This window comes from Harpegnathos saltator, unplaced genomic scaffold (genome assembly GCF_003227715.2).
Source record: "Harpegnathos saltator strain DR-91 unplaced genomic scaffold, Hsal_v8.6 scaffold794, whole genome shotgun sequence".
Lineage (NCBI taxonomy): Eukaryota > Metazoa > Arthropoda > Insecta > Hymenoptera > Formicidae > Harpegnathos > Harpegnathos saltator.
In genome coordinates this window covers 464,725-478,524 of record NW_020230642.1, presented here as the reverse complement: position 1 = coordinate 478,524, position 13,800 = coordinate 464,725, and the positions used below count along the sequence as shown (strand labels likewise).

The following is a 13,800-nucleotide window of genomic DNA, read 5'->3' as shown; positions in this document are numbered from 1 at the left end:
ACTGTTATACATACTGAAAGAAAACTGATAAAGATCTTAGTTCATAACTATTATATAACACATGTGTTATATAACAGTTATATTGTTAAGTAGGAAATTAACATGCACGTTACATGTAATATTAGGTCTGTTCGTTTTGTCTGCATTGCTGAACTGGTGCATTAAGTTAAAGTGAGATAAACGTAGCTTTTCTCACTTCAACTTGTTGCACCAGTTCAGCAGTGCAGACAAAACGAACAGGCCTATTGTGTTTGCTGGGATGATTCCTCCTGATGATATATATACAGGGTCATCGAAAAGTATCGGACCCCCCTAATATCTTCAGTTAGAAATGCATTTTGGAGAAAATGTCCTATAGCAAAATTGTATGGTTTCAAGCGGGGAGTAAAATGATGACCTTGACTTTGACCTTGACCATGTCCTTCAAGGTCATTTCAAGGTCAACCTTATTTTTTTAAATGGAACTTCTACATTTTATTGCATATTCTTATAGCTTATCTCGAGAACTTTCCAAAACACTATAATAAAATATTTTTTCATTAAGTACTTTTTGAGTTATAAAGGTTTGAAGTTAACAATTTTTTGACACAAAATGTAGAATATCTTGTAAAATATTATTTAGTTTTCAATACCTTAATACTTCATAACCTTAATACTTTTGTGCGCGAAATAATGAGACCAATTAATTGGTTTAAAGAAAATACATTAATCGAAAAGTATCGGCCCCCTCTAATATTTTCAGTAAGAATGCATTTTGGAAAAATGTCCAATAGCAAAGTTGTACGGCTTCAAGCGGTTATGCTAGTAGGCTATGGCGGAAAACTGCCCGAAGGTGATCGCGAGAAGCTGCTCGAATGCGTGATGTCCGAAGGCGTTAGCGGGAATCTGCTCGAAAGCGTTGGCGGGGCCGATCTTTATTGTCTCACTCTCGCAGGCACCAATAGTAATACAAGCTCTTGAGCAAACAATGCAGATCACTGATTTGAATCTTTGATGTAGTGCTGTCTTCTTCTTAGCGAGCAGCAGTCATCTCGTGGACGAAAACGAACAGCCCCAAAAATTGTTTCTGTAACAAAAGAAGCCATTGCGCTTCAATTGATTGTCCCAAACATCTTCATTTTGTTTCCAATAGCCCAGAATTTTTTCGTAAATATTATTAATTGATCTATTAGATTTTCAGTTGCTCAACGAGCTTTTTGCTAGTGCTGGTTGAAATAAACAAATCGATAGTTGGACCAACACTTAATAATTAATATTTTTCTCTACTTAATTATTTAGATCAATTTCCTATCACTTACCTGATTAATTCTTCTTTGCTCTAATTAAGAATGGCGGAGCTTTCTGAAAGAGATCGAATAACACTGTTAATGATGCGAGGATGGGGAGATCAACAAAGAGGGTATAAAACAGTAACGCGATTATTTAATGAAAATTTTCGGAATGAAAATAATAGGATCTCCAAAAGTACTATAATCCGTATTATTCAACGTTTCGAGGACATTGATAGCGTTAAAAGCCGCCCAAAATCTGGTAGACGTAAAACAGCAACAAATAATGATAAGGCAATAGATGTTTTACAGTCTTTCGTTGAAAGTCCCCCACATTTCCATCAATCGCGTTGCACAAGAACACGAAATCGGTCATGCATCTGTCAGTAAAATTCTGAAATTGAATAAATGGCATCCATACAAACTCCATTTGGTCCCAGAGTTGTCCGAAGACGATTTTGATAGACGCATCGAATTTTATGATCTTATGATGGAGATGATTGTCGACGATCCTCTATTACTTAATAATATTGTTTTCTCTGATGAGGCAACATTTGAACTGACTGGAAATGTAAATAGACACAATTGTAGATACTGGAGTGACGTTAATCCTCACTGGAAAAGAGACAATCATACCCAATATCCACAAAAAGTTAACGTATGGGCTGGTATTCTTAATGGTAGACCAGTTGGCCCTTTCTTTATTGAAAGCAATTTGACAGCACAAGTATACACAGGCATGCTTCGCGAACAAATTGTTCCAGCTATTCGAGACATAGCTGGTGGAAATATGGATGAAATTTATTTCCAACAGGATGGAGCTCCACTTCATTATTATGGTGTCATTGTCCGTCAATATTTGAATGAGGTCTTTCAGGACAGGTGGATAGGGCAAAGGGGTCATATTGAGTGGCCACCTCGGTCTCCGGACTTGACCCCACTTGACTTTTTTTTGTGGGGTTACTTGAAAAGTAAAGTTTATGTCACCAAGCCTCAAGATTTAGATGATTTAAGAGGGAGAATAACTCGAGAGATAGAACTAATACCGCCGGAAACGTTCCGGAATGCGGTTTCAGCTGTTTATAACAGATTAGCACATTGCCAGGCTGTTGAAGGACAACAATTTGAACATTTGTTATGAATTGTTTGGTACAATTGAATATTTTGTCCAAGCTGACCAATTGGAATGAAATTCGCCTTAACTGGTCGGAATCACACACCATTCTTGCCTTAACTGACCGGAATCACACACCACTCTTGCCTTAACTGGTTGGAATCACACACCACTTTTGCCTTAATTGGTTGGAATCACGCACCACTCTTGCCTTAACTGGCCGAAATCACACACCACTTAACAAATTGTTAACTTCAAACCTTTATAACTCAAAAAGTACTTAATGAAAAAATGTTGTATTATAGTGTTTTGGGAAACTCTCAAGATAAGCTATAAGGATATGCAATAAAATGTTGGGGGTTCCATTTAAAAAAATAAGGTTGACCTTGAAATGACCTTGAAGGACATGGCCAAAGTCAAAGTCAAGGTCATCATCTTACTCCCCGCTTGAAACCATACAACTTTGTTATTGGACATTTTCTCCAAAATGCATTCTAACTGAAGATATTAGGGGGGTCCGATACTTTTCGATGACCCTGTATAATTTTTACTATATTCTGTGTAGTAGCTCAGATATGAACCAAACTATCACAGACACACCTCGTTACCGAGCGCCATCGATGTAGTTGACGTCTATTTTCTCAGGGGGCGTATCGAATTCATAAAATTTCTGAACCTTCGCTGATGGCCGCTCTCAGGTTTCTCTCTGGTACAACTAAAAAGAACAAACTAGAGGTTGGCTGCGCCGTTCTGCACTCGTGTGAACCGGAACCGGATCATTTCGTTGCACCCGACGGTGCTCTGGTTCGTCATGGCGGAGAATGTTGTTTTCGTTCCATGATATAGTGCGCGATCGCATCCGTATATCGACTCGCCCGGCCCCTGACTTAGACGACGCTGATCCTCCTGCTTAACATCGAGATCGGCGATCATTTAGCAGTCATGGATATGCGCGGCATCGAAGTCACAAATCAGCTACGTGTGAGTGTCGTTTGAAGAACGCGTGTCCCGACACACAGCACGAGAGATTCTCGTAATCCGGAGGGACAGTAATATTCGATCTGGTTTGCATGTAAATAGACTCATTAGGCCTTTATTTATTATGTTGTACGATCTCGTTGCACAGTCTCGTGTTTTTCACTTACTGGAAAATTTAAGGTACAACACTTCTCTTCTTCATTGGGTCTACATGCAACATTCATGGGTTCTGGAATATATATTTATTTATTCAGCATTGTTCTTCATTTGCATGCGACAGTGTAGGCTACAGAGATGATCAGAACCTTAGCTTCTCAAAATATTCCCAAGTGTATCGATTTCAAGACAGGATGTTTATGCAAAACCAAGTGGAATATTTCTGTCATCATATATTGAACGAGTTCAATACTGTATAAGCATGTAATTTTTTATTTACTGAGGGAATTAAGAGACAACTGAAAGGAGATCTGTTTATGATATTCTACTGAGGCCTATATAATTCTTTCAGTAGAGAAGTATCTATAAGAATATACAATTGTACAATTTCGAAGTATAAATATCTGTGATGTCATATATTGTTTAGTTGTATGTGTGAAAGTATTTAGGAAATCACATTAGATCAATTGTTCAGTTAAATTGTTCCATCATGGAACCAAATGCAGAGCAAATAGCCAAAATGTAAATATGTGTTCTAAAGGTTAAGAGATTAGATGATAGAGAATATTACTTAGTACTTGATACTTTAAATGAATCTGATACAGGTATGTGTCGAAGTAATTTCTCAATTGATTCAAATACTCATGTGATCGAGAAACTTGTGTGTCTCAAATATAAAGAGACTATGATAGAGATATATGATTCATGACTTGGATTTCCACTAAGTAAAAATAATGTTATCTTTCAGAGTGCTATTCGTGCCAAGCTGATGGAGCTAGGAGTTCGATATGACGAAGAACTGCCAGACTACATATTGGTAATGGTGGTGAACAAAAAGTCCCGCCAGCAGATGCACCACGACCTGAATCTTTTCCTGGAGGACTGCACTACCGTTTTCGTGGACTGGTTGCATGACCAAGTACTAAAGAAACTGCAGAAGGTCACTGTGGCAAAGAAGAAATCATCGCGCGAGTTCGTTCCCACGGTGGTGGTGAAACAGGAGGAGGAGCGAAAGAAACGGAAGATATCGGCAACGTCGTTCCTCGAGGATCAAGCAACAGATCAGTCTTCGGAGAAGTTGGGCAAGATTGCGAGAGACGATAAGCCGGCGCAGAAGCAACAGCAAGCCGCGAAGCTCTCCGTTCCGAATCCAACCGCGGAACAGAATTACAAGACTGTTGAGAAGACCACAAAGTCTCTACATAACAAGGGCAAGACAGACGATGCATCGACAGACGTTATCAGCCACCAGGAGGCAGCTCCTACCGCGAAGAGACTGCAGAGTTCCACGCGCGACGAGAACACGATGAAAGAGGCCATTGCGCCGGAGAATCCTATCGCGAAGACCGTAGATTCACAACGCGACCAACGAGTTAACGCCGAGACGTCAGTTAAGAGCTTGAAACGGCTACCGGAAACGTCGAGCGGTCATCATCACGACGGCGCAGACAAGAAGGAACAGGAAGCGAAGCAACCTCGGTCGGCCGAGAAGGAGAAAGAAGACTCCACGACGTCGCCGGACGCTACGAAAAAGCTCAAGTCTTGCGTAAACAAGCCAAGGATCACATCTGTAGTGTCTGTGAAGAACCGGCTAGGTGTGATGTCGCCGAGGAAGAAGTTCGAGGTGTACCGCGACAAACCGATGACAGCTGAGGGCAACGGTCGTTATCGTCAGTTAGATAAGCGATTCGATAAGCACCGTTATGGCGATAACAGCCGCGCTGGCGGCTCCCAACGAAACAGAAGCTTTGAGAGCGACGAGCGTTCCAGACGGATTCGTGACTGTGGCAACGGCGGTGGTGACTCGCGTCATCACGAAATTAACAAAATGAATGACGTGAGAAGCAAGATAGAGAGTGGCAAAAACGAGAAACTGATCAGGAGCGCGCAGGAGTCTTCACGCGAGAGGGTGAACTCCAACTCCAAGAGCGCGGACGTCACGAAGAAGACCACGTGCACCATCAAGGACCGCCTGGGAGTCGCAAGCGTCAACAAGTCCATAAAGTCGCAAGAGACGGCTGACTGGAGCAGGAACCCGAAGAGCAATATCGAGCAGCAGTCGCGCAATGGCTCGAATGTCACCAAGAATATCAAGAACCGGTTGGGCCCTCTGAGAAATAATTTCCGGCCGTTGCGCAAGCTCGGTGGGAGGCAGTCACGTAGCAGCGAAGACGACGACTGCCTGAATCTGGGCATCGAAGAAGAGCAGGAAGAGCTGGATAACGATGAACAGTCTGCAGTGAACATAGGCCCCATGAAATCACACATAGTCGCTGTCAACAGACCAATTGTCCCGGCGGCTAAGATCGAAAGGAAGCGTCCGAAGGAGACTACGTTCAGCGCGATGCAGTACGGCTATCCGGGCCACAGCGCAAAGTCGCAGGCGGACAAGATCGACAGGGGAGGCAGGTCCAGTGACGTGGACGAGGACATGGACGACACGCGGCTACCCAGCAAAGTAATCGTCACTCCCAGACCCTTGAAGCCGCTGCAGCCAGCTCAGAAGCGCGCCACGCAGTCGCTGCTGCTGAGAGCGGTCGCTGAGGCGAACCAGTCAGTCGTCACGCAAAAAAACCCGGAGCCATCTTTATTGGTGCGTCCCGTCAATGCATATTACCCGGTGGCTAAATGACGAATAGGAATTGTCGATAAATAAGTGTCGATGAGACTTGCGTTAAAGACAGTCAAAAAATCTCCGAGCCGAGTCAAGCAGATCGTTGTGACTGTCTTAATGCCGGAAATAGTTGACTAAGCTTCTACATGGTACAAGGAAAGTCTCGCAACCACCGTATAAGACCGTTCACGTCTTCGTGAACGTAGCACGCGCCGTGGTTGAGAGGCTTGCCTCATGTGTGTGCATGTAAACAGAAGTTCGGGAAATGCGTTGAGTTGATTGAAGCCTCGATTTTCGTAGGACAAGAAGGACAAGAAGCCAGTATTGAAGCGTCTGAAACCCACATCGACGCGCGACGTGAGTCAAAACTTGTCGGTGCACCTGAATTCCACTAAGAGACTGGTTATGGAGAAGATACAGATCGAATTGAACACGTCGGATAATCTCGACGCAGAGGATGCTGAACCCGCACCATGTAAGTTCCGTTTGTCTGCGCAGGAAACGGTTTCTGCTCGCGTTGAGAGGCTCGCACGAAACCTGCTCAGCCTCTCCAGTTCTCGTAACTTTAGGGCTCTGCTTATCCTGTCAGATCTAACGATTTTCTGCAAGTACACCGAGAGGTGTAGTCGAGAGCAAGAGAGAGGCTAGAGAAATGAAATGAAATTTACGTAACTTGTCGGTTTTCGTAACGCGCACTCACTGTCGCACAATCCGCAGATGTGCCTCAGGCGGTAATGGACGAGCACATGGGAGTTGTGATGTCGTTGTTCCAAAGGAGCGACGACAACCAGAAATTTTTAGTCACCCTAAACGGATACAACAACAATCTCATGAAGGAAAAGCTCGGTTCGGAAGACGATGAGGAACGGTTGGAGATGGAGGTAACTTCTGCTGATTGTAAAGCGACTCGGATTTTACTTTCTAAACTTACCGGCATAGTCTTATCAATTGTTCAGAGACTGGGGATAACAAAAGTCGCGGGGAATATTCCGTTTGTGTTACAGAATGTCAATTTTTGTCCCTCTTTCCTTTATCCGTCAAGAAAGCCTGCGGGCGATTAATTGATCTATGTGAAGCTGGCCCCTCATTATCAAAATTTGAAAAAAATGATTAGAGTTCTAGTTGCCCCCTGAAGAGTTCTAGAGTTCTTAATCGGGTTTAGAAATAGTTCTGGTGTTTTAAGCAGTCAAAAAGGCAATTGAAAAAAGGGGAGGCCAACTTCACAAAACCGTTCACTTTAGCGAGCTAGAACTCTTTCATTTCCGCTCGAATCGATTCAAGTCATAAGGAAAATCGATAGAACTATTCGGGGGGCCACCAGAACTCTAAAGAAACTGATCGATTTTCGACAAAAAATTTTCTCCTAATTGGACTTAGAAAAATTTTTTCGAAAATCGATCAGTTTCTTTAGAGTTCTGGTGGCCCCCCGAAGAGTTCTATCGATTTTCCTTATGACTTGAATCGATTCGAGCGGAAATGAAAGAGTTCTAGCTCATCAGAGTCGATGCCGAATTTTCCAAGTCCAATTAGGAGAAAATTTTTTTGTTTTTAAATCGATCAATTTCTTTAGAGTTCTGGTAGCTCCCCGAAAAGTTCTATCGATTTTCTTTATGACTTGAATCGATTTGAGCAGAAATGAAATGGTTCTAGCTCGCTAAAGTGGACGGTTTTGTGAAGTTGGCCCCCCTTTTTCCAGTTGCCTTTTTGACTGCTTAAAACGCTAGAACTATTTCTAAAACCGATTGAGAATTCTAGAACTCTTCGGGAGGCAACTCTAAACAAACTGATCGATTTTCGAAAAAAAATTTTCTCCTAATCGGACTTAGAAAATTCGGCATCGACGATACTCTGATGAGCTAAAACTCTTTGATTTCCGCTCGAATCGATTCAAGTCATAAGGAAAATCGGTAAAACTCTTCGGGAGGCCACCAGAACTCTAAAGAAACTGACCGATTTTCGAAAAAAAATTTTCTCCTAATTGGATTTAGAAAATTCGGCATCGACGATACTCTGATGAGGTAGAACTCTTTCATTTCCACTCGAATCGATTTAAGTCATAAAGAAAATCGATAGAACTTTTCGGGGGGCTACCAGAACTCTAAAGAAATTGATCGATTTAAAAAAAAAATTTTTTTCTCCTAATTGGACTTGGAAAATTCGGTATCGAAGATACTATGATGAGCTAGAACTCTTTCATTTCCGCTCGAATCGAATCAAGTCATAAGGAAAATCGATAGAACTCTTTGGGGGTCCCCCAGAACTCTGAAAAAACTGATCGATTTTCGAAAAAATCTTTCTAAATCCAATTAGGAGAAAATTTTTTTTCGAAAATCGGTCAGTTTTTTTAGAGTTCTAGTAGCCCCCCGAAGAGTTCTATCGATTTTCCTTATGACTTGAATCGATTCGAGCAGAAATGAAAGAGTTCTAGCTCACTAAAGTGGTTTTGTGAAGTTGGTCCTCCCTTTTTTCAATTGCCTTTTTGACTGCTTAAAACGCCAGAACTATTTCTAAAGCCGATTGAGAACTCTAGAACTCTTCGGGGGGCAACTAGAACTCAAATCATTTTGTTCAAATTTTGATAATGAGCGGCCAGCTTCACATAGGTAATTAATTGAAGGATAGGATAAATAAAGAACGAAGGGAGGGGCGCGTTTTCTCCCATAGACTTATATAGATAGACTGCGCGTCCCGTGAGAGAACTTGAAGACAACATTAAAGTGAGAGAAGCGATAGCTGAGTGAGTGTGTCTCTGTCTAACATGCGTCTTGGTGGGGGAAGCCGAAAAGGAGAATAAGACAGTTGTACGAGCTGTACAAAGGTTATGGTTCGCAAATTAATTGACCTTGCTAGATTTAAACTCTGGTTGCTTTAATCGCTGTTACGACTTATCCGAAAAATAGAATAGGATAGAGAAACGCTTCGAAGCATTTGTAGCGATTGCTGGACCGCACTCGACATTACCTTTTCCCTTGTATCGTTTTCTCTCCTCTCCTAACACAGAGCGAGAGAGAGAGAGAGAGAGCCTCACTCACGCAATAGCTCTGTCCTCTAATGTAGTCTTCAGCGCGCCCATAAGGATGCGCAGTCTATCTATATATGGTCTATGGTTTTCTCTGCTTGATGCGATGCTGCCGCCACGCCCAATCTTATCTCACACGCGTGAAATTTCCTCGTTGCAGTCTTCCAGGCTTAATTCTCCCACGCATTCTAAACGCACGATGTGCCACATACTCGCAGGTGAACGAAGACGACGAGCTCGCGCTTCTGACGACGCATAACGAGACGTACGCGCCGGCACAAAGCGAGCTGGAGAGCGGCGCGTTCCGGATAACGGATGGCACGGAGGATGAAACGGACAACGGTAGTCCAAAAGAGGTGAGCGAGGAAAACAATGAGAACTGCAACACGGAGAACGTCGACAAGACGGACGAGGTGCCGCGAAAGCGGAGAAAACTCAGTCCGATAGTATACAATCGGTCCCATTCACCGAGTCCCACACGACTGAAATCCACCACGTTATCGACGTTATCGGCCAAGTGTATGTATCAAGGTCGAACAGTTCAGCGAAGTTACCACGAGCTGGTGCTGCAAAGTGCAGACCTTACCATGCTGCAACTTTCAGTTACCGATAAAAGGCCGCTAACAGAGAGCGCGGGTGTTCCCACTGTCCTGGACAAGTCTAGGGAGAACTGTAGATACTGGCCAAATTGTACGTTAGGGAACAAATGCGCGTACCTTCACCCGCCCGTCATGTGCAGGTAACGTATACCTTAGCTCCGCAATGCATATGTATTTTTCTCTATCATATACGCACTTGGAACATGTTCACGCGTCGTGCGAGTTGGTGCGCTTTCGACTATGCCTTTGGAATATCTGCGGATGGCTGTTAACACGTTGATTGGCAAGGGAGTCATCTCGTAGCTGGCATGTGAAGAGAATTCTCTGGTTCATGCTCCAGTTAGAAGTTCATAGACTTACAGAAAATGACAGTCAACGTGTTAAAGCCAATTAAGTCGATCGAGTTGAACTCTTGGAATTGATTCGCTTTCTTTGTTCAACGACTAATTTCTCTTTTTTTTTTTTTTTTTTTTTTTCCTTCGATGCAGTGCCTTCCCGGCGTGCAAATTCGGGGACAAATGCGCCTACAGGCATCCCAAGTGCAAGTTCGGCCTGTCGTGCACCAAGCTGGGCTGCGTGTTCTCCCATCCCGCTCAGCAATGCAAGTACCACCCGTTCTGCACGAAACCGGCGTGCCCGTACTCCCACCCAGCCACGTCGCAACCGCTCGCGACGGAAGTGACGAGCCAGCGGGCCAAGTTCACCTGGCGACGGCGGGACTGAGCGAGGTGCGGATGAATACGAGCCCGAGCGCGTCGTTCTGATGATGAAAGCGGATCGAGACATGCTGCCGGGTCTCCACGTGAGATCACTTTGTACAGATAGAACGAAAGGGACATACCTTATCTTCAAGGGCGACGCGCCGAGGTCAAGGTCGCTCGTCGACGTCGACTCGATGTCCTCTCGACGATGTCATCGTCGTCGTACATTCTCGAAGACTTTTACGCGATCGGACATGATCTCGTGTGTGTCAACGTGCTCGTCAAGACACACCGGTGCGTATCGTAAGTTGACGTGATATCGTCGTAGTGCAGTTAACCTGACGATCGAGGAGCGCGTTTGAAGAGCACAATCAAGAAAAGTTGAAGCTTCTTTATTCAGCGTTTCAGATTCAACAGGCTTATCCTGTAACTTTCAACGGCATGACGTTGGAAGTTTACAAGTCTACAAGTTTAGGGCGATTATCCAAACGAAATAGAGACTTTCATTTTACAGCGGGCTCGTGAATCTTGGATTCATGATCTTACATTTTTTTTGTCTCCGATCTCTTTCCTCGATCGCTCTGCGCAGATTCCAAGATCGAGTATGCACGGTGGACCAGATTGAACGACTTCTCGCTACGCATTTTCCGCATACAGTTCTATAATATATGACACAAGAAGAACGAATTCAATCGCGGCCCAAGCCATGCAACTGAACGATCTTGGAGTCCTTTCAAACTTCCAACTACGACATTCAGACTGCTTCACTGGAATTTACGTACGCGTGTAACCAGGCCGCCACGTATAGACGCGTCGCCCGTCGTGCATAGCTTTTAACGTCGTCACAATAATATATTAGCGGTAAGAGACTGCCAGGAAGATGGCACAATTCTAGGTCTGCTCTTTTTAGACGCTCTCCTCAATTCCTGCGCGACCTTTTCCTTCTCAGAACTCTCCGCCGCCGCCGCTACTCCTCGCTCCCACTCAACCCCCCCGAGCAGACGAGAGTACAATTGGAAGGACCGCACTTATTATAATATTTCGCGTCGTACGTGATGTAACTATCTTTAAGCGAGAACACACTTGTATCGGTATTATAGGGGCTCTCCAGCTCTCTCTCTCTCTCTCTCTCTCTCTCTCTCTCTCTCTCTCTCTCTCTCTCTCTCTCTCTCTCTCTCTCTCTCTCTCTCTCTCTCTCTCTCACTCACTCACTCACTCACTCACTCACTCTCTCTCACTCTCTCTCTCTCTCTCTCTCTCTCATGAAGGCTTTCCGAGACTTTTTTGTTTCTTTTGGTCCAAAAGTGTGTTTTTATCCACCAGTAATATGACGGCCGGTACTGTCGAACCGAAACTTCACGGCTCGGCTCGGCTTAGCTCGCTCGCCAGCAATTTCCGTTCACACGTGTGCGCTTGGCGATGTTAACGGCTCTGACCCTCCGCTCACCGGAGAAGGATGCAGGCTAGATATGTCCCGACAAGTTGACTTGCGTTTCTGTAATTTGCGTCAAATGTATAGTATCTCTCGGAGTAGTAGACGACGAGAGCGAAAGGTGTAATCGCGTTATTATTTACTTAGTGCTAGCGAACCGTAATCGCGCTATCAAATATGTACAATATTATCGAGATGTGAGTCAGAAGCAAATATATACGGATGATTTCTGTAAGTCCTTCACAGTTTTCAAAATACTCCATCTTCCCCTCATGTTCGCCGGTCTCTCTCCGCGAGGTGACACAAATTTGATGATCAATTATCAAGTCCGACGAGTGATTTGGGTGATATATTTTTATTATTCCATGAGAAACGTTTTCTGCGTCCTTTATATAAAAAGGAACCACCGACTTGCAGATGCGGAGGAATAATATATCACGATTAGTCTCAAACAGCCCGTATTCATAGCGAGCGCTGCTATTCTCAATTAACGCATTCGAGATGTGCACCGGTTGCCGAGCGACTCGACAATCGAGGAAACTAAAGCGGACTGTGTCGTAAGACGTCTCTATGAATACGGCGGGACGTGTCGAAGTCGCGAACAAAAGTCGAGAGCAAATCAGGACGCGGTAGTGTGCGGGTAGAGTCAGCCGGGGTATAATAAAGCCGGCGTCCTCTTGAAAAGGATGAAAGGAATAGAACGGAAGGGAGAGAAATCGACAGATCAGCGTGCAATTTCTCACGCGCGCACGCAAATATCGCAACTCGCCCGTATACGTATGATAAATCTACCTGTGTTCTCTCTCTCCTCCTCTATCATACTGGGAGGGAGGAACGCTGGCACTTCGTGCTCCGGGATTTTCTCTCTAAATTTATCTACTCTCCTTCCTCGCAAAACGAAGGACTCGCGTCCCACATCTAAGCGGTCTCGCTTTTACAAAGTTCGCAACTGTCGATAAAGTTTTCTCTCTCTCTCTCTCTCGAAAACACCCTGTTCCCTGTGTCTCGCGCACGCTTCATCCCCGGAAAGGATCGGATAAAGAAGACGAAAAGGCGAAAAAGAATAATACGTTATATATACAATACGTACATACACATACACATACACATACATACACACACACACACACACACACACACACACACACATATATATATATATATATGTATAAGACGTTCTTCGCGAGATAGATTTGGCAAGGAGTAAAAATATCGTGATTACTATACGACTGGTATTATGTGTGTATTAGGTATGTATGTATGTATGTGTTTACATGTGTATACGTATCGTCAGGGGATCAACAAATTCACAATCGACATCAAGAGAGAAAGAAAGAGAGGGGAGAGACTCGCGTGCACTCTCGCAACGGGTCGCTCTCTCTCTTTCTAAATACGTACGCTCAAAACGTTCTCCAACCGCAGTATTATAATTTTATATTAATTTCATTTCATATATATATATATAATAATAATAATAAAATAATAATATAATTACAAATAATTAGTTATATATACAGGATGATCCGAAATTCCCGCATTCGGAGTACAGGACATGATATTTTATGTTAAAATAAACAACTTTTTCCTTTAGCAAAATTGCGTCCGACAAGTAGTTTTTGCAGAAGAACGTGTTAAAGTTAATGAATAAGTGTTCTTACCTATGTAGCACTCAGGTCCGGCTCGCGCGCCTCACTCGCATGTATCTAGTCAGTGAGTATTCTAGTATTCATAAATAATATCTTTTAAGACGCTCATACGGCTCTGTTGTGATTAGTTTACGACATCTTAAAACTATACTTAAGACAATCTTAAATAATAAGAATCAATTATAAACAATACCGGAATTTCACAATTCGCAAAGCATATTACTATTTACATTTGTTTTTATTTTCAGATGATATTGTGCAATCAGGCAATTT

The 13,800-nt window shown here is 43.5% G+C and overlaps 1 protein-coding gene across 2 annotated transcripts; it reads left to right on the top strand.

The window, feature by feature from the left end:
- Positions 1 to 3,118: 3,118 nt before the first annotated feature.
- Nab2 (Nuclear polyadenosine RNA-binding 2) lies at positions 3,119 to 11,302 on the top strand. Of its 2 annotated transcripts, XM_011154745.3 has the most exons (7): positions 3,127 to 3,363; positions 4,265 to 6,109; positions 6,431 to 6,605; positions 6,848 to 7,011; positions 9,368 to 9,668; positions 9,753 to 9,888; positions 10,237 to 11,302. In XM_011154745.3, the coding sequence occupies exons 1-7, from the start codon at positions 3,325 to 3,327 to the stop codon at positions 10,469 to 10,471; spliced, it is 2,895 nt and encodes a 964-aa protein (XP_011153047.1). In that variant the 5' UTR covers positions 3,127 to 3,324; the 3' UTR covers positions 10,472 to 11,302. The 2 variants fall into 2 exon arrangements, with proteins under 2 accessions (XP_011153048.1, XP_011153047.1); XM_011154746.3 differs by lacking the exons at positions 9,753 to 9,888; positions 10,237 to 11,302 and having other exon boundaries at positions 3,119 to 3,363; positions 9,310 to 9,563.
- The last annotated feature ends 2,498 nt before the right edge of the window (positions 11,303 to 13,800 follow it).